The sequence below is a fragment of the Myripristis murdjan genome, chromosome 8, assembly GCF_902150065.1.
Source record: "Myripristis murdjan chromosome 8, fMyrMur1.1, whole genome shotgun sequence".
NCBI classification, from domain to species: domain Eukaryota; kingdom Metazoa; phylum Chordata; class Actinopteri; order Holocentriformes; family Holocentridae; genus Myripristis; species Myripristis murdjan.
Genome location: NC_043987.1, coordinates 10,207,841 through 10,233,476, shown reverse-complemented (window position 1 = coordinate 10,233,476; position 25,636 = coordinate 10,207,841). Strand labels below are relative to the sequence as shown.

Genomic DNA, 25,636 nt, shown 5'->3' with positions numbered 1-25,636 from the left:
AATGATCAGTTACCTATGAACAGACTGTTACATATCGCCTTAATATGTAATTATCAGCTCCTGGATATCTGTGAATCCTCATAGTGCTAAATGGAAAATAATCGATAACAAATCATTAGCTCCTTATTATTATACATCTGTATTTGTTACTATTATTGTCTCCACTCAAATAAAGTAGTGTATTGACTATATCAGCTAAATATTTGCCTTTAGCAAATTAACTTTGGTATTATGCAGTCATCTTGTGTGGTGTGAGGAGTAAGGTGTGGCAGTAATCAGCTAAAAATCAGCTAAAAATTATGATATGAGTTGCTGTTTTAAATCACAGTTGACACAGCAGACAGTCTGTCTTCCTGCACATGCTGCGGTTCCCTGTACAGATTGAGCGGCTGTGGGCTGCTGCTGCAGAATATGCAGCGTTTTTTTTTTAACTAATCTAATGCATTTATACTGAGATGCACTTCAATGATGAAAGCAACAAAAAGCAAGGTATTCTGGTGGACAGAGCAAGCAGAGGAGTTACTTACTGACACTTGTTCCTCGTCCTCTTCCTGGTGGGCCTGCAATCCTGCATGTCAGTAGCACCGAGTATAACTCCAGTGAAGTTTGTTACATCACTTCTCATAAGTAATTTGTCACTTCCTAAAGGTGACGGCCCAGTTTACTTGAGGGACACAACAATAATAATGAATAGGGACGTAATAAGGAAGTATTGAATCAAGGATGATGCATAAAGTAAGTTACTGTTATGTGGACTCACAGATATCCAGGAGCCAGTAAGTAGGTAGGCCTAGTTGTTCATTCAGATGATATCCATCAGTCTGGTCCTCCATAACGTATCATGATCTTGCCTGCTAGAGAGGAGATCTGCTTCAGAGTGATTCACGCACTCCTCGTCATCTATTCCAGTTCACTCCTGATTTGTTCCACCATCATGTCTTAGTAACTAGCCTACTCACAGTTTTGTGCACCATATTGTAAAGTGTCATCAGTATTTCTAAAGAGGAAAACCACAACCTCAACAAAAGCAAAACCTAAAGATCCTAAGGGTGCACATTTGATATTGAGTTTAGCTTAAATCCCCTGTTTGCAAACTCAGTTTGAGAATAAATTAATTAATTGTGCAGTGACTGATATGAAAATCTGAAAGCAGGACATAGGTTCACCTGATCACCTGACCATCTCAAAGTGCCTGTACCCCCGTGTGTGAACATGTGTGAGATTCCTCCTCCTCAAGAAATGCACAGAGTCACTCAGTGGGTGCTGCCACCTAGAGGTTTATTTCAGCCCTCATGCACTTTAGTCCACCTGGGAACTCAGTTTTGCAACAAGGCCAAACCCAAATCTCGCAGCCAAGATGAACACTTAGTGTGGACAAATGTAAAAACATTGCTGTGGTCTTATGAGGTAAAAACATACAAATAACACACACACACACACACACACACACACACACATAAAGGCTATTCTCTCATTTCATGAAGATTTAGGACAGAAACCTCAACACACACACACATACACAGTAGTGGCACATAGGGCTGGGCACTATGAACAAAATCAAATATGATATTTTTGACAGAATAACTCAATACGATATTGCAAAAATATAGGGTTGACTACTGGGATGCTGACAAAATATTTATACTGAGTTTTTTGATAAACAATAATTAGTAATGTGGATATAATGGCCAAGCAGGCAGAAGCAAATAAAAGAAGAGCTAAAACAGTCTAAAACATTCATAAAACTACATCCCTTTACAATGCTGCAGCCTTTAAAATCAGGAAAGACAAAGATTATGACAATATCTAGTATTATAGTATCACAGTATCAATATATATCAATATATTAGTGATATATTGCCCAGCCCTGATTATACAGACAAACAAGGACACAAGTGAATCACAGTTGTGCAAACACAATGGTTTTCATGCAAATCCATTCTCGATATTCAACTTACAATAAAACAAAATAATATATTGTCAGTTATCAGCCACAATTTTCATATGTTAGACCTTATATATAGATATATAGATATATGTATAGACAGCAGCAAGTGTGAAAAGGGGAATAGAGATGAGCTGCCCTGATTTAGAGAGGGATGTCAAATAATTCAGCTTCAAGCCACAGCTTCTCTGCATTATCACATCAGAGAGGGTAAAATAATCAATTGACTTTTTGTTATTATAAGAGATTTAAATCAACAGCACTGCATTGTTTTCTGACACAGTACGGTAATTAAGAAAGGACGGAATTACTTTTCAAATGTCATTTCTTAGGATTAAGATATGAAATTGCACTTTGATCATTAATAATAATCAGAATGGAAAGGTGCAGCTGAGCAGTGTTTTACTGATGTTTTGAGTCCTAATTTCTGGTCTCCTCTTGTAATATTAAAGTGATTTAACAGCATCTGGCACTTATAACCTCTCTGGCGCCCCCACATGATATTTCTGTCACACACAGAGAGAAACTCGACTCTGTTTTTGGGGCAGAGGGTTATACTTTCCGTTTGGGTCTTGTAGTGATTATGAGATTAATTTAACAGGGTATAAGTTCAATCAGCAATAAAAAAAAAAAAAAAAAAAAAAACATGAATAAAATATGTAAAATGATTGGCACATAAATATTCTTTCATTCCCTTTGATAAACAGGGTTCTGGTAGATATCACTAAGCACTGAATTTCTCACAGTGAAAAAGGCAGCTATGATCAAGAAATGTGTCTTCAGTCCACAAGAGGATTAATACATCACATGGGTCATCATGGACTCATGGCTGATGGCTGCACTGAGTTTAGATCCTGGCAGTGTTGTGTGGTAACCTGTTACACACAGCCGATACAGGCAGCATAACCAAAATGTCTTGAAATCCACTCAAAAGAAACCAAATTTGACACAGACTTTGTGCTGGCAATTTGATCCCACTTCTCCCGCTCTCGCTTGTCACCTCCAGAGTTTCGAGCCTGCTGAGTAAACCTGCCTCTGTCACTGTTTTACCAGCTAAACCTTTTCTAGCCTTCAGATAATACCTGGCTACATGTTAAAGTTGCTGGTAGAGCAGAAAAACAAAGCTATGTGGCACAGGAAGGCTTGCATGTCTTTTTTTTGTTTGGCTCCTTATGTTAGTGTTTTATCATTTGGCTGTGTGATTGACCGTCGATTGGACAGATCTATGATTCTCTGTGAAGTCCATTGAGACTTCCTCTAATCTAGCAGCCAATGCCTCTCTACTGCAATTTATTTATCTACCATTTGTGCTTGGTGAAAATGATATTTCTAGTAAATACATGCACTGGAACTGCCATGGAGTCCCCTCCACATTTTTCCTCCACTATTTGCTTTTCAACTGGAGTTAAGCCGTTTGAAATAAATGCAATTACACTGTACACCTAACATTTAATGGTAATTTCAGAGGTATTTGTATACAGCTGAACCAAGCTTGGAATTGTAGTGCTGCATTTCAATAAGGCACCTGAGCTTTACTTTCTGTAACTGAGCCCTACATTTTGTGACTGTAGAGCTGTTTTGTTATGTGAACATCAGCACATTACATAGTAAGTATCCATACTGTTTCTTAAATAATATAAATAGTTAAGGTTACTTTGGCTTGTCCAGCTATAATGACTATGTAGAGATTGTTACTTAAGAGGCAATGAGACCTAAATAGTCTTTCTCAGATATGAGTGTTTCAGTTTCTTGGCTCGTCTCGTCGCCACCTCTTTCTCCGCTGTCTCTCTCTCTCTCTCTCTCTCTCTCTGAGGTGCAACATGTCCTCCTTTCACAGACAGCTACCTTCCCAGTCCCACGCTCACACCCCTGTATCTTCCTCTTCCTCATCATCCTCCATGCCCTCCTGCTGGGGGAGGAGCCGGTAGTGGTCGTCGCCCAGCGGCAGGAAGCCAATCCTGGGCTGAGCCTCGTCGTGCTCGGAGGAGAAGCGAAGGGAGCCGGAGTCCAGCTGGTCTGAGGAGCGGCACTTGGTGTACATTTCGCGGTGCATCTCCTGGCCGCCTCCGTCTGCAGAGCCGATGTTGACAGCCCTGCGGTTCTGCAGCATGGAGTGGATGTAGGCAATGGGCACGGGCAAAGTCGCAAGGAGGATGAGCATGCCGATCATAGCCAGAGCCCAGCCGGGATACTGCAGACTCATCTCAGACCCCTGCAGACAAGAGGAGAGATGCTGCATCAGAGAGAAGTGTGAATAATGAGGAGTAACAGACGACTTCTTTTTCCCTTTTATTTTTGCTATATTCTGAATTTCATGCTGTTTTACAAAGGAAATTACTTCTACTACCACTCATTTCCATGTTTAACATCTGATTTGTATGTCCACATTGCAACTGGGTATCAGAGTGGAAAAACAATAGAGGCCAGCTAAATTTTCTGAAATTGGAAATGTTTTAAGGACTTGAATTTGTCTAGTGAGTGGTGCAACTAGACCTAAACATTTAGCACTGTTTGAACTGAGTGTGCACACAGCGGCTGTATATGTGGACAGTGTATGTGACAGATTTAGATTTTTAGATTTTTTTTGGATTAGACTTAAATGATTCTTGTGGGGATTTGGACTACTGCAGTGTACAGAATAGCATATAAAAGAATATAATAAATGATCCGAACTGCATTTAACAAAAACAAATATTTACAACAAAATGATGACAGAATACAGATGCATGGATACAGCAGCTTCACCAGCAAATCAGCAGATTTACAGGTTTAAGTCAAGACAGGAGGAATGCAATATCATATGACCAGCAGCGTGTCAGTGTCTTACTGTGCTCTGATTCCACGCCGTGTATGTGGGTCTCTTGAAGACCATGCGCAGCAGACTGGCTGCCAGGAGGGTGACCATTGCCAGTAAACAAACATACTTCCAAAGATACTTGTACACCACTGGAGGGCGCCACTTGAGCATCACTTCAATATCATCTAGGAAGCTGGGGTGGGGAGAATAAAGATAATGACATTTCAAAGCATGATAGTCAAATCTGCATCATTTTTTCACTCTGAGGAATGTCAGGCGTCTTACCGATCTGCTCCATAAATCCATGCCACACTCAAAGTTTCAAAGATTACAACAATGATCAGCGGCAGGGTTGCAGAGTAGTCATCAAACATGGTCACAAAGTAGTTCCCTGAGCGCTGAGTGAACAGCAGTCCAATGACAAACCCCAAAGCACAGCTACACACTGAAAAACACATGAGGACAAGACAAAAGAAGCACAAACGAAACAGGACTTTAACTTTGAAGTCAATAATCATAATTGCAAAACACTATACAGACAAGTCAGGTGAAGCTGAATGTCTAATTAGCATTAACAGTATAATAGCACCATAAAACTACAGGCGTTATGCATCTTAAATGATACACTCTTGTAAACTAAGGGATCCACATAATAAATGATGCATCCTCCAACTACTAGCAGTTCAGCTGCAACTGATTGTGAGTCACCTTTCTCAGTAATAATTAAAAAACATAACAAACAAACAAAAAACTTAACATTTACATAAATGTAAAATTAAACAAGAGAAATTGCGGTTCATGCACATCCTGAATGCATTTATTTTATTTTTTGGGGGATATTCAAACCAAGAACTCAACTTAACTCAATCTACCCATCCTATACTTTGCTTAAGTATAATGAAATGTATGATTCTTAAACCCTTTCCTAATAAAATGTAAGCAAAGATGTAAGAAAATAACCTGCTATTAAAGTTGTTAAAAAGGCACAATTACAAAAAGAAAGTTTGCAAGGTATTGTATTGTAGATATCTTGTTTTCGGTTTCAGATTTACACTTTTCTTTTGTCCACAAAATATCAGGGCTTGTTGGAAACATCACATAGTATTTAAGATTGACCCAGCAAATATCTGGTGATATTGGTCAATTTTTTTCGATTTGCTAAAAATGTGGAGATAGTAATCACACTGGTAGAATATTGTCATTTTTCAAAATATACATCATCATTAAAGTTGAATAATAATAAATAACCTTCAGTGCAAATAAATGTAAACAGGTAAAATTACTATTAAAATGTACTTTACTACTGGACTTTTTTTTTTACTTTTTCTGTAGAAGTACTGGAAGAATTAATTCTTGGATGAAGTTTTAAAAATAAAAGATAAAAACTGTGGCTAACCAGAAATCCTCAGACCAGCCAGATTTATTTGACCATTGATGACTTATGGGGCAACATGCGCTCAAATGTGGATAAATTCTGCCCACATGAAACACAGTTTAATTTGCATAAATGTACTCTCTGACGAATGCCTCAAGGAGTGCACTGTCAAACAAAACTTTAAAAACCCTCATAGTATTGTCACACAGAATAACGTGGGAACATGTGGTGATGGTGTGCAGAAGGTTACTGGTGAGCAGGGTCCGATGGCGTCCCAACAGGCTGAAATTGTCCATGAGAGGGGTGAGGATTCCCTGCATGGTCCCAAACATGGTGCTGAGGCCCAGGTTGAGCAACATGAGGAAGAAGAGGGTGGACCAGAAGGGGCTGGCTGGGAAGAGGGCCATGGCCTCAGTGAACGCTATGAAGGCCAGACCTGTCCCCTCGACTCCCTGGACTCACACAAAGAGAGGTGAAAGAAAGAGTAGAGAGCATGCATGAGTTGTCATGTAGTAGTACAAACGTGTTGTTTTGGCCTAAAATGGTGTCTTTGTGCAGACGGGGGCCTAAACAGTCTTGGAGTTGCATCAATTGGCTTTGATTGGAAAGCTGAGACTCTTGTGGATTCAATGAGCCACATTTGATCCATGTGTGATGATGTTAGCCCCCATAGCAGCCATTTCATTGTAGTGAGACCATTTTTTGAAACTTGACGTCACTGTATAAAATGACCTATAGTTTCTTTTTTTTTTGTTTACATCTGAAGCTTACCTTGTTCATCTCCTCCTCCAGGCTGCAGTCTGTGATGTTTGGACCCACCATGGAGCCGTAGTGACTGTACCATTCGCTGTAGTCATTTATGGACACTGAACTGGGGTCTGTTATGTTGAACCAAGGCCACCAGTGATGGTCAGACCCATGGGAGGCAATGCTGCTTAGGAGACCAAGGTTTCTGGAAGACGTCAAGACAGGACAATCAAAAAGGACACATTTGCCTAGAACTGGGTTTCATTCCAGTACTGCAGGTAATCATGAATGGTAATTACAGCAGTACAGAATAATTGCTGAAAAACATGCTACCTACCATTTTATGGTTTATAGATAAAGAGGATATGCAATTTGATTCAAGAAAACCTGCACCTTCAGATACTCTCATAACGCTATATATAAATGTATGACGTTCAGTGCATGAAGGGTTGTAATTTACCTTTCTGTAGCCTGTTTCCCTTTACCTGCCTTCTACCTCCACCTCAGTGACTGATCTCCTATATTTCCACAAATGCCTTTCACATGTTCGGACAACAGCCTGAGCCTGTTACACTCAGTGCATGCAGCTGTGGAGAGCAACAGAAACACTGAGAGTGTATTACACATCCGTACTCAGCTACGCAGTTTAGCGCGATGTTCTTTGCACGGAAACCCAGCACAACGAAAACGACCAGCGACGCCAGCACCGATGTCATGAAGTTGATGCCGGAGACCATGAGCGCGTCCCTGTGGCAGTTGTTGTGCACGGGGTTGTAGGAGGAATAGGCGATAACAGAGCCGTAGCCCAGCCCGAGGGCGAAGAACACTTGTGTAGCAGCTTGCCGCCACACCTGCACCTCACCCCAGATCTCCAGCTGAAACAACACAAAGAAATACAGAACAAAAATTAAGAATAAATAATAGCACTGCCTTTGAAATGTCTCCTTGGACTTTAATATTTTCTACATAGATTCGAAGTTTATACAGTACAGCTACCTATTCAATCCTTTGCAAATTAAGAGGTTTTCTGTGAAAATTAAGACTGAGCATAAATCTGATCACATCCACGATGAAAGCTGTGCTTACTTTGGGATAAAACATGTAGGTGATTCCTTCTATGGCACCATCCAACATCAACCCTCTGATGAGGAAAATAAAGAGCACCACATAGGGAAAGACTGAGGAAAAGTACATCACCTGAAGTTCAGAAAACAAACAGAAAAGTTTTTTTTTTTTTTTTGCATCTGACCATATTATTATGATAACTGTGAAACTTCCAAATTTATATAAGAAACTTTATAACTGCGTATGAGCGTGCTTAAGTTTTGGATGTTCACTAGTGGGGTATCCTGTGAGGGGAAAAGAAGAGAGATGTTACTTTACCCTCGCAGAAGATTTGATGCCCTTGATCATTGCCAAGGAGACAATAGTCCATGCAGCCAATAAACATCCAGTCATGATAGGGTTAAACTCCCCAGAGTCATCGATGGAGTTTGTGATGTCGAGGGCTTTGCGGAACCAGAAGTACGACGTTGGAGAGCTGCTGGCGCATTCTTTCACTGTTGGACAGGAGGAGAAAACACGAACGTGGCCATTTTGAACTGACATCACACTGCAGGAGCTGCTCAGAACTGAATGAGCATATTTCATATTTTAAAGCAATTGCAAGGAACTTTCATTTTGTGTTGATTTCGGCGGCCCCTGTGGATAGGAACGGTAGTGTTTCACGGAACAGAGGCAGACATTTCCCATGAGCACCACTGTCTTGCGTTGTAAACATCCTCATCTGGCCTTGTTGTGTAAGTGAGTGGGAAGAGACACAAACTGTTTACAGCCTGGTCCATGGCTTATCGCAGCAAAGGCTGGAAATTTTGGCTTACTTAGGCTTTGGTGGAGCCTGGTTTACTGTGAACAGGGATCTGACAGTTTACACGAGCCGTTGGTCTGACGGTTATAAATTGTCTTCTGATTTCACAGTGACTCCAACCCGGTGACTGGCATTTAGAATAACTATATAGAAATAGCCAGTCTTCTCACTGATAGTCATGTTTGCTTATGTGGGTCACATGTTGGACATTAATGTTAAACTGAGACTCATATCCAGTTAAAAACTTGCTGCTTTAAGATAGATACAACAATGTAGCATGTCACTAGTAGCTAAGATTAACTTCTAAGCTGAATCCAAGCAACTGTTGTAATTGTTAGAACCAGTTTGCTAACAGACCTCAGTCTCAGCAGCCATTTTGACTTGAAATAGCAGGGTAAACACAGGTGCTACTAATAACATTAATATTCTGTGACATTTTCTCTCCAGTGAGCCAGCACGCACCACACCAGGGCCTTTATTTGATGTCATTGGTGACTCTTTTGTGTTTACCCTGCTAACTATGCCAAAATGGCTGCTGTGAAAACGGCCCATCTGAAATCCTTACCAATATTCTGCAGTAACACTTTACACAGTGTCACACATTATCTCCCGCCCCAAATGTTCAAAGTAGCTGCTGTGAGAGCAAAGTCAACAGTTGTTTCAATTAACACTGTGTAACGATTTTAAAAAGGGTAATCCAACTAAATTTCTACATTGAAATGTCATCCCTGTGCCCGACAGCTGTTTGGTTATGCAGCCACCACTATTGGCTGTTGTAACGAAAAAGCTAAGTTTTTCCTGCTTCAGGTTCTGTGATCTCAGACCCATGTAAAACTCTGAGCTACATGTGCAAAAGAGCACACGTAGCTGACAGTGACTATAACTTTGACTAAAAAATTACTTACTTTGCTATTAATTATAATTAATAGCAAAAATGTTTGATGTTGCAGTTGGATAATTAAAATGGACATAATGGTTTTTGTAGCTGCTCTTGGGGCCTGCAATTCAATTATTCATTTTCATTTCTATATTGATTTGATTTTTAGTTTAATTTTACTTTACTAAAATGACATATAGTAAAGTTACATATTGTTTAGTATAGTTTTGATTCAGTTCCAACTCTACTTTTTGTATTTTAGACAGGAGAGGTATTTTCTTAAAAGCATGACAGAGGTTCACAAGGAATTTTGTATACAATTGTTTGTAATACCAAAAAGTATATGTCACTAGAGTATATTCAGGTCTTCTTAAAATGTATTTGCATAAAGTTTTCAATTACTGTTGAATGTAAATAGCCAAAAATAATAATATAACATGTAAAAATATAATAATAGCCTTGATGCACATACATATGTACACACACACACACACACACACACACACACGCACACTGAGTACCTGTGTCATTGGTGACCGTGTCGACAGGACACTGCTCCCAGGGCAGAGGATACTGAAAGGAGTTGCCCATGTAGAACAGGCTCCATGCAATAATGACGTTGTAGTAGAGAGCCACAAAAAAACAAACCTGGAAGAGAAGAAAAGGTTAATGAAGAGTTTACTCAGTGCCAGACTATCAATATTTGCATAGCAGGTCCCTTAAGATGTAACAAATGTGCTGACTCATATGTGAAATGTTCCTTCGGTCAAGGTCAAAAATCTGATCTGCGAGAACAACATTCCTCGACCTCAAATCCACTCGGGTATTTTTAATGTCAAACTCAATGTTAGCTATAGTTGGGACTGAGCAATATATTGGTAATATATTGGTATCGTGATATGAGACTAAATATTGTGGGATTTTGTATAATGTAGTGTTGCGAAGTATTGTCTTTCTGTGCATTACCGTAAAGTGATATATTTTCTGAAATCACCAGACTGTTCTAGCTGCTCTAATGTTCACCTTTACCCACTAAGTTATTGTCTAGGCATTTATCCAAGTGAATTTTATTGAAAATGTCATTGTGGAAATATTAATTTTAAAAAAATCTCACGGTAAATATTTTGTGAAAGCACCAACAGTCATCCCCACAATATTGTTTTAATATCAATATGGCAGTGTTTTGTCAAAAATATTGTGATGTTTGAGTTTGTCAATATCGCCAAGAACTTAACTGAAATAAATTCTGTGTAATTGTGACTATTTGTGCTCATTGTAGTGTTACTGTAAAAAAAAAAAAAAAAAAAAAAAAAAAAAAATAGACGTACTGGAGTAAAAGTACACAAACAGTGATTTTTAAGATAATTGTATTCCTCTTCTTTAGATGCTTTACTGAGGCTTTAAGTGACCTTACAGCAATGTGTGTGCTTGTGTGTGTTTGTGTGTGATGTGTACAGCCAGTTCCACTCTGTGTTTGTTCTGCATCTTAGCTGTCAAGACAACTGTTGCGCAACAATTTTCAGCACATAAATCAAGCCAGTACTACGGCATACAGTACAGCTGCTCTCACATTACTGTGTGGTAAAATGTCATCATCAACATTGTCCTTTCTCAAGTGCAGACACAAACACACACACACACACACATAGAGTTATACAATAGGAAGTAGGCACAGTGGCTTCATATTGAGATAATAGAAAGAGTGTAAGAACAGATTTTGTGCTGAACTTTCATTCAGGTGTTGCCTGATACATGATCATGTGAGCGCTGCTGGAAACACTGTTAGACACAAAAAGTCACTGTAGCCCAGCCGCCTGCTATGATGAGTGCTCATCGTGCCAGCCGGTGTGTGTGTTATGGGCTCAATCTGGAGCATCACCCTTATTTTTTATGCTTTTTTTTTTTTTTTTTTTTTTTTTTTTTTTTACAACATTGACACGACTGGCTTCATGATATACTAGATGGAGAGAGGATTGCAACATTGCCCAATCTCCAGGTCTGTACTGCCCCAACTAAAAATAAAATGAATGTACAAACATTTTATATGCCGTGGCAGTGTGCACTGACACCATGGTGCATCCCTTAGAAACAGGTCACCCCAATACACACACAAAAAAGATGTTTTTATCCCTAGTATAACCTACCATTCCAGATAGCTTCTGTGTGATTTGGTGAGGTTTTCTGGCTCCCAGCACCCCAGTCCATGTGAAATACTCAGCAGCAAGTGTCTCTACTAAAGAAATGACGTGGATAGCCAACATGATCCACAGGCATTGGGGTAAACTGTATCAATCCACCTGCACGGTGGCAGCTAAATACAGCTTATCGGTCTTCTTCTGCAAACTTTCCATAGGAAAAATATCTTTTTTGTATTTTGGGTGAACTGTTCTTTTAAGTCTACTTTCTTAAAAAGGACCATACCAGTGATTCTGAATGTTTCACCCATTAACTACAATTTTCCCACATTTTACAGTGCAACAAGCCATTTTGCAAATCATACACGGCTAACAAAGATTTCACAACATAATCGAAACACCTCGATTTTCAAATTTGAATTTTTATCTGAAACACCCACCTTATAATGTTCTGCTTCTGTGGCAAACAAAGTCGTCACCATTCATAAACCACAAACCTGATAATTCACTGTGAAAGCAAATGTTTCCTCTGGGATTATGATGAGAGACCGTTTCCCTCCGCCCAATCTCAAGTCATTAAAACAAAAAAGTGCTGCTGTTTTTAGGAAAACTAATGTGGATGACTTTATTACAATGATGGATCATATCGTCAGGGAATCAATGGAAACCAGTGGCTGGATAAAAGGTAGGAAAAATGATATCTGAGATCTAAAATACGACTGCTTGCTTTGAAAACATTAGCAGAAAGGTGACGTTTATACATTTTGTAGATATTGTACGTTAAAAATGCAAAATCACTGGTGTGGTCCTTTATGGCAGTGCTACTAAGTGACAAAAAAACACACACAAAAAAAAACACACACAGCTCTTACTGGGTGCCCTGATGCACACCTCTGTCAAAAAACCTAGAAAGCAACGATGCAAAAGATAAAAGCAAAACAAAACGTGTGAATTCCTCACCATGCAGCTGGAGTAGCCGATACCTGCCAGCTTTGGGGAGATGTGCTTCCACACACCAATACTGCCCTGTCGAATTGACTGGCCGGCCGCCAACTCCATGAAAAAGAGTGGGACCCCCACCACCAGCAACAGGACAACATAGAGCAGCATGAAGGCCCCTGTGGGGAGAGATTGAGGGAGGGAGACATTAAAAAAAGAAGAAGAAATATGTTGATGTCAACCCTGAAAACAAACACATCCTTCATAATTTTAGAGATATAATATTTTATATTTTTGGTCTATCATTTGATCATTAGAGGTTCAGGCTTGAAGGGCTGAAACCCTACTGTTTTTGTGCTGGATAATTTCTTCTTCTTCAGAAATCTTTTTACAAATTCCCCAAAAACTGAGATTCTTGTGGATTCAGTGAGTCATATTTGATTCATGTGTGATGATGTTAGCCCCCATAGGAGCCATTTCATTGTGGTGAGACCATTTTTTGAAACCTGAAATCGCTGTATAAAATGACCTATTGTGACCTCTAGGAAAATCACAGCCTCATGAAACTTTACAGCCACAAAGTAGAGACCTCAGGCATTCGGAGGATGCATGGCTTTCCTAGACATATGGACAATAAGGGGGAGTTTCTGAGCAATTTCCAGAACAGAATGATCCTCTGTCCACTAGGGAGGGGAGGGTGTTCCCACGTGAACAGTTTGTGCTCGGCACCATTCAGTTTTCAACCTGCATTGGCCAGCACTTATAACATGGTGTACAAAATGCTAATATTTTAACCAGTGTAAGAGTTAATATTGAGAAGGAATTTAGTACTTTTTGTATGCCATAATTACTAGTTGTTGGTATAGCTGACAGTAACTCATTTCATATTCAACATGCATATGGGACAAAAAATAAATGTACTTTCGTTGCAGTTTATTTACAAGCTCCGGGTCAAGAGAACACAGAGGTAGACAGGTAGAGAGAGAGAGACAGAGAAGGCATGGAGTCGGACTGGAGGAAAGACTGTACTGCTGCCCTGTGGTTTATGCTGCTCACTAAAGTTATGAGAAGAGCTCAAGTGTCTGCATGTTCACTGAAGGAAAACTCAACACACACGACGCTTACACTAGACACAGCATGCGTCAAGTAACAACATAGGATTTCAGCTTGTCAGGCTAATGCACATTCACTACATGTCCTGCATCTCAACAGATGAGCTGAACATAAGAACTGAAAGATAAACAAAAAACTGTATTTATTCATGCAGCATTTCACCTATGAAACATTTTAGTCTGAGATATTATTATGGGGGGAATAACAGACTTTTTTATATACTCGATGCCTACTTAAGTGCCTCAAGTATTTGTGTGTGTTGGCACAAACAGGCAGGATTTTGAGTTTGCCAGCCTATCATTATCAGTGGAATATAGAGGAAGCCTAGAGTAGATTTTTACATCACAGGAAACCACAAAATTGATTCATAACATTTTCTCTCAAATGTGAGGATCTATGCATCACAATTTCAAAGATATTATAACTATACTATCATTTTGGACAATTAACTTATGTATCAGTGGTATGATGTGGGTGCTATCACAGCCTTTCCATGGATTTGCACAAAAGTCTTCCACAGATTTGCAGTTGCTGAAAAGGATATGTACCAATATTTGTTTACTCTTACAGACGCCAATCAAAAAGAGCTGCAAGTGACCCGAGGCTGCAAAGAAAACATGGACTGTTGGAAGAAGGCTCCTGTGGTGGGTGACGCAGAGTAAACGTACCCTAAAACCATTGTTTTTTCTGACTTTGATTACATTACAATGCATTACTGTGTGTGAAATTGCTGGACTGAAAATCAACTTAAAAGTTATGGAAAATTCCAAAACCAAAAATCCCTTGTGACTAATGGTGACATTTAGGAACCTCAGAAAAAAAAATTGAGCTGTAGCCACAAACCTTGACCCATTTTGAGCCATCTGAAAAATGTCAACAGACTTGTGCTGAGCTTTGCTACGATTTCAAGCTGGAATTCCACTGTGGACATTAATGAGTTATTCAGTCCATTTAAAGGGGAATGCCAGCCATTCAGAGATCTCCCATATTATTGCTATGGACTGCAGTATAGATGTGGGTATGGAACTGGTATTTCTGAGATTTCAACCTCATCTGAGTGAAAGAGCTCTACTAAACTGTTCATGTGTTCACTAGTCAGTGTTCTGTTTATTGCATACTGAGCAGCTCCAGGTTTTATATTCTCACTTATGTCCACACAAGTACCTGAAACATAACCTGAAAATCTCACTCAAATGAATTACTAAGGGGGTGCTACAAATGCAAAGTAAAATTACTGCTGTCATGACGACTGGACTGATGGACAACCAGAAAAGTCACAGGATATGTTTCATAACAGCACTGCACCATGTGTGTAAAATTATTTTGAAGTCACTCAATAGGGGGCTCCACCAGGTACCTGCAGCGAATTTGGCCATAAATTAGTGACAGTTTGTCCAAACTTGGTGGATGTCTAAGGGTCTAAGGACAGAGGATGTTGTATTTCCTGTAAAGCCCTTTGAGACAAATTTGTAATTTGTGATTCTAGGCTATATAAATAAATAAAATTGAAATTGAATTGAATGTTTTTTGATTAAACTGGTGAAGCTTTCAACTTCTAATAGGCTTGCACCCTGGAATCGCTGGTTTCGGCTATGCTCTTATTTTTCTTTGCCCTTTGAAAGTTTTTTTCTTTATTATTTGTTGTTATTGTCTTATGTGTGATGTTTTCCAGAATGACAAAAGTATAAGATGATCTTTTGAAAGACACTCACCTCCTCCGTTTTGGTGGCAGAGGTATGGGAACCTCCACACATTCCCCAAGCCCACGCTGAACCCTACTTGTGCCAACACGTACTGCAGTTTGGAGTCCCACGCTGGCCGGTCGTCTGTCTCAGCTCCGTCTGGACTGAGCGACGCAGCGAGCTGGGACGCTGACTGGCCCTCACCCAGCCAGTTCCTCTCCTCGTCGCTGGGCAGAGGAGGCTTCTCCGTCTGGTCAGAGCCACAGATATACGCAAAATGTTGTCTAAATGCTTACTGTGGTTTTCCCTTAAATGTCCCCTTAAGTGCCATCAAACATGTAAGGTTTTCCACCTATATTACACAACATCATATACACACAGTGTCCAGTCTATTAGGCCCACCTGTACAGTCTAATGCAGTTCAGAGCAAAATCTTTGCCATAAATATTATCTTTTTAACAAAGTTTATAAAGTTCAGTTTTTATTGATGTTGTGGAGAATGTGTAAATTTAATTCTGTGTTTATTATTGAGCTTGTAGTTTGCAGAGGTCTTGTACTGGACTATGTTATATTTAGAGGTGTTTCTATTTTTTTTGTCCTCCCTATTTATATACATGAGGACGACAGAATATTGGAAACACCTTTCAGTAAAATGCAGTCCAGTCCAACAGCAGCACTAACTATGAGCTCAATGCCAAACACAGAACTGAATGAACACCTCTGTTACTGTGACAGAAAGAAAACCTGAGCATTATAGGCAGCAGAAAAGTAATTCTTTATGAGAGAACAGTTGGATTGGATTGGATTAGATTATACAGGTGGACCTAATAAAGTGACCACTGATTCAGCAGTTTACAAAGATGAATCCAATGAGGGCTGAAGAGGTTAGGACTCATCAGTAAACTTAACATTAAGCATTTATTAGGCTTAAGTTTGTAGGCATTTATACCTCATACCTATATCTCTAGATATAGTTATCAGCTTTAAATCGGACCACTTCCTGGTCTGCCAATTTACTTTGGGCCATGTTATCCACCCCCCACCAACCCTTTTGTGCACCACTGCAGCTGGGTGGGAAGGTGACCTGGCATTCGCAGGAGTCTTTTTGAAATCCTGGCAACAATATGTCTGTTTCATGTTTCAGTGGACACCCACTGAGATCCGTTTGTCAGGAACCAGGATACACTGTGATAACACACAAAGTTGCAGGGTGTCTGCAAAACAGTGAGAGGATGTGCTGTCTTCTTCAACGGATCTGATGAAGACCACTTTGAGAAGATCGAGGTGGGAGCGAGAGGGGGGCAGTTTTTACATTTTGTTGTTATAGTCTCACGTGTATGCAACCTCCTGCTTCCCTACCTCGCATATGAAAAGACAAACATAAGGCACATGTAACTCATATGGCACTCCCTTTACCTAAATAAACACAGGAGATTTGTTCCATGTGGGAAGAAGGGAGAAGTTTAGACAAAATACAAAATGGGGAAAATTGGAGACTACTGTATTCTCTGTATTGTTATTATAAGCTTTCATAATTGAAGAGTGTGGTGACACAGCAATTTCGGTGGTCTTAGTGAGCCAAGTGGAAAGGGGATCTGATCTTCAGAAGTCCCCACATTCACTGAGCCACACGCTCTCACCATCTGACTCAGCTCACATGGACGGCCAGTATCCAAAATGGCTGAACATGAGCCAAATGGCTTGGTGCATGACAGAGGAGTATACATTGTGTGTGAGGCTGCTGCTGCTATCAGCTGAGGGAGTGGAAAAGTACGAGGAGTCTGCGACTACGGAAAAGTACATGGTTGCTTCAGATATGTGGCCAAGTAGAGCAGGTGATTTCTCAGACGCATGCACACACACACACACACACACACACACACACACACACACACACACACAATGGTCCGGTTCCAGAACAAAATGACTTAGGATGCATCTGAAATTAGTGGAGGTGCACTAGCAGCTACAGTGCAGGCCGGCAACAGCGATGAAACATAGTTTAGGTGCTCAGGTTGAGTGCACTCCCCGATGAACAGATTATGCTGGAACACAGCTGGAAAATGATGTAAACAGTCAGTAAATAAAGCACGTCGTTCCTTTTCAGCAGCAGTCTGCTTTTATGAGTCAGGGTGTGGGGTAGTCGGTAGTCTGGCCTCCACACACAGGCTTCATGACGAATGGGTTTGGACTTACTTTAAATGGGCCGTTTTTATTTAGCCTAACAACACATATTCTACTAATGTAACTAATACATATCTAATACCTATTTATAAAATGGTTCAATAACTTTATGTGGTCAACACTGTTCTTTAAATCAAACACTGACTATGAATAGACACAAGGATTAGTCTATTGCATGGTAATTTGTGACCAACAAATCATCAAACAGCCCTAATTATCAGCTGTAATAGCAATTAGCAACAGGAGGACATGAATAAAAATGAATGCTAACTAAATTGATATCTTAACAGCTCCACAAAGCTGACAAGCACTACAAAATGGCAGATACCTGGGTGAGATTTCAAATGTTGCTGTGTGTTAGGTAACAGGACTGCCATTTGAGGAACATTAAAATCACTCTGCGTCAAGTCAAACAAAATCAAAAATATCACAACACATGTATTTAAAATAAATAATAAATAAAACCCTTACTGAACCTCCCTTAATATCACTCTAATAATCATTCTAATAATATCACTCTTTAATGGCAGATTGTCCTTTTGAAATCCTGGCAACAATATGTCTGTTTTCTGTTTCAGTGGACACCCACTGAGTTCAGTTTGTCAGGAACCAGAACACACTGGAAAAACACACACCGTCGAAGCTGAAAGTTGAGAGAGTGAAATGTATACACACAGAGGCAGGAGCAGTGGCTCCTGACAGGTCCTGGGCTAAAAGGGTTTCTCTGTGATGGCCCTAAGTGACGTCTGGGTGGGAGTGGGTGGGGCGCTCCACCCAGGGATATTAGGATTACACTGGTTCACACTGTGGGCGTTGTCGTCTCACTTAGACCGTGCAGCAGATATAGCTGGCAACCAGGCGGGGGTCAGGCTGTTAGGATTCAATTCTCATGTCAGCATTTGGAAGAAATCCACGAGCTGTCAGCAGCAGCAAATGAGACAGCAGTTTCACTGAGGTTTGGAAAATAGTTTGGATTACAAAATATCCAAATTGTGATTACATACATAATATGAGTTGCTAATGTTCAGTTAAATGCCAGCAGAGCCATGTCTCATTAGTTTGAGGTTTAAAGTGCTGTTTTGTACGGAAGCCCTAAAGGGCCATACATACATATATTTTATTTCCTCCGTTTTCTCGTGATAACGAGATAATTTTCCTCCGTTTTCTCGTGATAACGAGATATTTTCCCTCCGTTTTGAATGAATGAATGAAACGTGATAGGCCTGAGATTTCCATCATACGTGACATGTCATGCTGACTGACGTCTCCTTGGACACATAAAGCAGAGGTCACCAATCATGTGCCATGGAGGGCCGAGAGGCTGCAGGTTTTCATTCCAACCAAGACCTCCACCAGGTGATTTCACTGATTAGCTCCAGGTGATCAGTGAAATCACCTGGTGGAGGTCTTGGTTGGAATGAAAACCTGCAGCCTCTCAGCCCTCTATGGCACATGATTGGTGACCCCTGACATAAAGCATAAAGCTATTTCAGCCTGTGTCAGGCCTTGATTGAACAGATAAGTGATGCAGTGATCAATATTCTCCTGCTCCTCGTTATCACGAGAAAACGGAAGAAAAATATCTCGTTATCACGAGAAAACGGAGGAAATTTATCTCGTTATCACGGGAAAACAGAGGAAAATTATCTCGTTATCACGAGAAAACGGAGGAATTATCTCGTTATCACGAGAAAACGGAGAAATTATCTCGTTATCACGAGAAAACGGAGGAAATAAAATATATGTATGTATGGCCCTTTAGGGCTTCCGTAGTTTTGCACATTTTCCAAATACACTTTTTACTGCAATTATGAAACACACACCATTTGGAAAAAGGGACTCCTATTCTTAGATAAATTATGGTAGTTTTTAAATGATAGCGCATAATGTCAGCACTTTGTTGACAAAATGATATAACCTTGTTAAGAAAATTATATTACAGTGATTGCAATTTACAGTTACTGAATCAAAATATTGAATTGTTGTATGTTCAACTCTTCAAATGGCTTCTATTATGTTATTATTTCCATCTATGAAACAGACAATGACAGGCAAGCCTCTAAATACTTCAGTGTTTAATCTGAACTTTTGTCATTTAAAAATCAGCATCAGATCAGCATCATTTTGTCCAGGAGGGCTTTTATTTTGGCAGCACTCCAGCTAAGGTTACCTCTGCTTCAATGTCAATTTTCAACTAATCTTACAGTAATAGACTGTGATGTGATAGACACTGCATAACAAATCTCTGACTGTCCTTGCAGGCACATTTCTTTTCCAGGACAAGATAGCTTTGGAGTTGCTGTATTTTTCACTTTGACTGAGCTAGGCTAATGACTCCCATAGACTTCAAGTCATTGTGCTAAGCTAACCGAAAATGCTATCTATAGGAACCAAACCACTAGAGGTACAGAGGTGAAAATAGTATCAAACATTGTGTCTCAGTCTGGGTAAGTCAGAAAAAGGTTGGAGTATTCCTTTAATTTAGTACAATCACGGCTCTATCCTGACAAGCAACAAGCCACTTGGACAGTCTCAGAGCACAACGTGCCTATGTGCAGGAGGCCCTGCAGGATCATCTGGTGTCAGTGTGTGAAGCAACCCTGTCCTTCCCTTGTGGTGTGCAACACCTTTCCATGACGATACTTGTCACACAGTTTGTTTAGAGTGGAGCGGTTTACATTTCACTGTCTCCTCAAGCCTTCAAAATGAACTGCAAACTGCCATCAGCTTTCAACAGAAGCAGCACCAAGCAGCGCACGAACTGTGCACTCTTAGATATCTCTCTCTTTGAAAGCTTTCTACTGAACTATTTTCTCTTGCCCTCTTCTATTTTTAACTTAGCCCCAAATCATTTTCTTTCCCTGAACTTGAAACCCTTCCAGAGTGGTTACAGCCCTCTGTGGTTTTTGGCTGCTGGTCACCGAGGGTCTATGCCTGTACAAAATGAGTCAACCACAATTCAATAAATAATGATGTGTGTGAGTAAACACACAAAAGATACACAGAAAAAGACCAACTCGCCCGTCTAATTTCTAAAATCACCTTGTCTATGTTTTTAACAGTATTTTTAGAAATGAGAAGTTATGTTTTTCGAAATAAACTAACATCTAAAAATGTTTTGTGCAAAGATGCTAAACCTGGGTGATCAAAGCAAGTGTGACTATATGCAGTGTATGCCATTACTGATGTGCAATAACACAAGTGATATTAGACACTGTTTTCGGTATGGCCAGACATACTTAGAGAAAGAGAACATTTAAGGAGGAAAAGCCAAGAAACTTGCATTGTGAGATCAAAATTATATCATCAAAACAGCATTATTATCGTTATTATTATTTTTAATCTTTTTGAATTTGCTTTACACATTCATGGTCCATAAAGGATCAAAAACTGTGACTGGTCCATCCGACTGCTCTGTATTCCCTCCCATGTGTTTCTGGTTGACTTCTGCTTACTATATAGTGAAGACAACATGGAGTTGTCCAATTGGGAGATGAGCTGAGGAGATTGAGAAACATGTTCATTTGTATGACACCTCAACCCCTCGACCTCATGCAGAACTTTTGGTCCTTTGGGAGCTTTTTGCCATGTTGCTTGTTCAACTGTAAGTTTAAGTCCAAGTTTATTTTGAGCCCCATGACATTGTTTACAGTCTCAAATGGCTTTACAGGCCCAGAAGGACACAGAAGACAAAACACAAGATATGCACATGCCATTTCTTTCTTCAAGCCAGCAAAGAGTTTTCAAAGAGAAATCCCACGGTGCACAGTGTTTCATGCTTACAAAAGCAGAAACAGCAGGTTTGGAGAACTGGGAAGCTAAAGGAGCTGCTGTTGCTGAACAAAGAAAAGTGTTCCATCTCCAAAGACAAACAGTGAGAGAAAAACCAAGGAAGAAAATAGCTATATCATTTTAAAAAAGACAAGCATACAAACAAGAAGAGCAACCATCTCTGACCCCCTGAGCGTTTCCTTTGCAGGATGAAATGCATTAGTAGCTTCTACTATTGGTTATTAGCCACAGCCTACTTTGAGGAATGTACTGATTTTGGCCAGCGCCTTGATTGATTTGCATCTTGTTATCTCTGTTGTATCAAGTAGATAGGTCAAGAGCAGGCATTCTCAAAGTGTGGCCCATGGGTCAATTGTGGCCCTCGGAAATGTTTCTGATGGCCCGTGATCAGCTCTTTAACTCCACCAAGGTCGCTGGTGTCCCACCTTATGCTCTGCTTTTTGGGTCAAAAACCAAAACCTGCATCACCCAGTGCTTTGGTGTTAAGAATGGTAAAACTGCACCCTGTGGGCTGAGCTTAACAGCTTAGCCCCGCTGAACAGCCCAGCAGTCAGTTTTCTCAAATCTGCTTTAGCCTCATTAACTACAAATTGAGTTTACTTTACATTGCTGGCTGCAAACCTTTTCTAAAGCATAAATCGTAGACATGCACCTTTATGCAAGCACGGCCTGCTGCATATTTCCCAATTTTTGTCAAATAAACAATAAGGAGCACAATACAGACTTTGAGGTTTGTAGAGGCAGTGAGGCAGCTGAGTGACCTTGAGCCCTTAGTTTTCTTACTATGACTTTATGTCTTACAGTCCAAGATCAGTGTGGAACCGTATTGGTTTAAAATGGAGACAAATACTGGTTAATCACTGCAAAATGGTTTAATCAAAGTAATATGGCGCAATTAATACTTTTCTCTCATCTTGTTTGAAATGGAAGGCCGGTTTCTTCCTCTGACACTGTACATCACTGCCAGTCTGTCACTTTCTGTGCTCCAGCCCCTTTGTGTTTCCAGCTCTCTTTTTTCCTTACCTAATCCTTAACTTTCTGTATTTTTGACAATAAATGTATATATTTACAACCCAGGATCAAAGTGAACCATATTATAACAGAGACAAATTTTGTTTAATGGCTGCAGTGTACTTTAATAAAAGTCATATCTTCAGGCAAAACACAGTAGATAGATAGATTTACTTTATTGACCCCAAACTGGGAAATTCTTACTTAACTTCAATCAAATCCTTCAGTCAAATGTCAATGCTTCAACAGAAAATATACTATGCAATTAAACAAAAAACTACAACACATCCTCAATGTACTGATCAAATGGCTTGATCAAAGTTCAGGCAGCTGAACCTGACAGGCTGTGATAGGATGGAGATGGGCTGGCTCCCTGTGTGGTTCTCTGCAGGCTGGTGGTGTGTCTCCCTGGGCAGTGTAGTGCTGGCGGGGCCCCTCGTAATAGCGAGGAGGAGATGCGAGGGCATGTGCTGCTGGGACGAAGGCACCGTGACATCAAACAGTCTGCTCATCATTTGCATGAACATATCTGTCTCTTCATTGTACTGTTTCTTTTGCATGTCTATAAAGGCACTCGTCATGCTGCTCACACCAGCCTTTGTCTTCTGTTGTGTGCTGGTGTTGAGCTACATCCAGAGGTCTCTGTGTGTGTCTCCTCTGAAGTGTCTGTTAGCATACAAGTATGAAAACAAGTTAGAAATTAACTAGTCTACAACCAAAATAGCATTTTTGATGGTATACAATACATACACAAATTAACATCCTGCATCAAAATGAACTCCTGTCTCAAATTTTTGTCTCAACACAGGTAACCAGAAATTATGTTTGGATCCTGGATGGTCATCAGCATCTCTTTCAGCATACTGGTCTGAGATAATGCCCATGTTTCTGTCAACGTGAATAGCTTGTCCACTGATTGTAGCCATAGTTTCTTTATCCTTGGCCCATAAATGGAACCAGTATGGGGAAAAAAAAACTTTTAAAAATGTGAACATCTACCTGTCACTTGTTCAAATTCACGAGCTGCTCAATAGTAAAGTACTATTTTGTCCCTGAGACTCTACCAGTCACTTTTGTATTTTACCAGAATTTGCCTGGTGACTGGTCAGGGCCGGGTCTACGCAGGGGCAAGAGGGGGCCTGGCCCCCTCAAATAAATGTTGTGCCCCCTCAAACTAAATGCCCCAAAATATATTCAGTTAGACATGGTAAAAGGTGCTGGAGCACAATGCCCCCTCAACATTTGTGGCTGCCCCCTCATACATGTCTGGCTAGACCCGGCCCTGTGACTGGTGCTTATTTTCCACCTTGGTTGGAACTACATTTTTTCAGATGAGCTGGCCTTGTTGTATGGCCAGTTGTTCTCTCTAAATCAACTGTGGCTCCAGCAAGCACACACAAATGCACCTGGATATGTCTTCACAAAATTGTGGATTACGAATGAAATGGAGAGAGGGGATACTGATGTTGTAAGATACCGGTCCCTATCCCCTCAACTGTAGTTTGTATGCATTTTAAATGCATTTCTGCAAAAGAGCTACACATAATTCACACATGGTGTCATTATAAAATTATGGATGCAGGCAATAACCTACGACTTACCGCTTGTTGGCGGGCTCACTGGTGGTCTATCCGGTCCCACGTCCTCTTGATCAGATGGTATGAAGTTGATGGTGTTACACCTCAATAACATTAGGCTCACTGGTTGGTTTTAGATTGATTATGCTGTCTGCCACATCATAATGCAGAAATTTGTCCTTTTCATCAAGTGAGCTGCCAGACTTGCGCACTGCATACACTGCGTCCCGTGAAAACCCCTTCAGACTCTGTAAAACTCTGAACTGCCCTCTAGATGAATGTGAATGCTCACCTTGGATTATGGTGAAGGAGACAGTAACATCATATCATGTGTATTGATATTAGCGGTGTTCAATAAACCCATGATTCGGTTTGTATTGCGATTTTTGGGTCACGATTTCGGTTCCTGTTCCATTTCTTTTATCCATTAGGGAGAGGGAAAAAACACACAATTTCTAATTTTTGTGTTATTTGCAAAAATACCTTTTTTTCCACTCAGAGATGTGAGATAACAATATGAGATCAACAAATATTGTTTCAAAAGCAAAATCTACTTAGACTATCTAAAACAAACATAAAAACATTTTCAGTATATTCATTAATTCCTCGGCTTAGTGTGTGGTTGTATAGCTCTCATACAGTGGATGTGTTTGTAACACTGCAGGGTGTATTGTTTACTGAACCATTTGTTGTTGTTTTTTTACAGCTCTATTTTACACCCCTAAGTGATATAGGCTATACAAACCATATACCCTGTATATGAAACTATAAAAAATCGATTTTATCATCAGTGAAAGTCGTTCAAAATAGATTTGAGCGATTTAGATGTATTTTCTTCATATATGTTGCTGAAAGCATAAACTGTCAGTATTTTGGCCACTCAAAATATTGTGCAAGTCCAAGTACATATAAGGTGCTTTTTGTAGCCTCGGTTTTAAAAACACGCTGCATATCTACACAAATTCTAAGACAGCCGATATACAGTATACATACATACATTTTTGTGTAGGATTCCAGCGGACTAACATTCTTATCGGCCTTAACAAATGCACAGAACAACATCTGCTTAGGGGAGATAATCCCAAGTCAGGCCAGCCCCAGCCAAAAAGCCCATTCTTGACCGGTTAAGTAAATAACAGAAGCCCATTTGTCATATGGGACATTATACAAGCAATTTAACCCAACATGCCTCCGTCATGAGAGAGAAAGGGACGAGGAACTTGAACGTACATGCACTGGAGATGATGAGGTTTTTTTTTAACATTTCAAATGACATATAAAGCGTCAGAGTAGAAACGCGTGCGTTAGAGACGTACCATGCTGAGCGCACCGTGCCAGGGGGGAACAGGCTTTCCAGCAGACTTGGTGTTGGTTTCGCTGCTCCGTCCCTCTCCCCCTTGTCTTCACTTGTCTGGGCTAATTTGACACTCTTTCTTACTTTACTTTTGAACATATACGGGGAAAATCAGTTTTGATTGTAGGAAGCGCTCTCTTGAAGTAATCTCACACATGTACCGCCACGTTGTTTGGAGGGACTCAAACTCCTCCGTCGCCAACCCAACAAGTTAAGAGGTGCAGCCCGAGCCAATGGAGGC

At 40.2% G+C, this 25,636-nt stretch overlaps 1 protein-coding gene across 1 annotated transcript; it reads right to left on the bottom strand.

Moving 5' to 3' along the window:
* Window positions 1-1,264: 1,264 nt before the first annotated feature.
* slc6a16a (solute carrier family 6 member 16a) lies at window positions 1,265-25,636 on the bottom strand. The gene is made up of 12 exons (XM_030058102.1): window positions 25,358-25,636; window positions 15,508-15,727; window positions 12,704-12,861; window positions 10,130-10,256; window positions 8,248-8,423; window positions 7,951-8,061; window positions 7,498-7,739; window positions 6,889-7,069; window positions 6,368-6,569; window positions 5,028-5,187; window positions 4,773-4,935; window positions 1,265-4,157 (listed from the first exon to the last, which is right to left on the bottom strand). The coding sequence occupies exons 1-12, from the start codon at window positions 25,358-25,360 to the stop codon at window positions 3,807-3,809; spliced, it is 2,094 nt and encodes a 697-aa protein (XP_029913962.1). The 5' UTR covers window positions 25,361-25,636; the 3' UTR covers window positions 1,265-3,806.

Coding starts and splice junctions, on each gene's coding strand:
- slc6a16a (XM_030058102.1), bottom strand. Junction 12,862..15,507: donor CTGCCACCAAAACGGAGGAG/GTGAGTGTCTTT, acceptor CTCTCCCCACAG/GGGCCTTCATGCTGCTCTAT. Junction 4,936..5,027: donor TGGATTTATGGAGCAGATCG/GTAAGACGCCTG, acceptor TCCCCACCCCAG/CTTCCTAGATGATATTGAAG.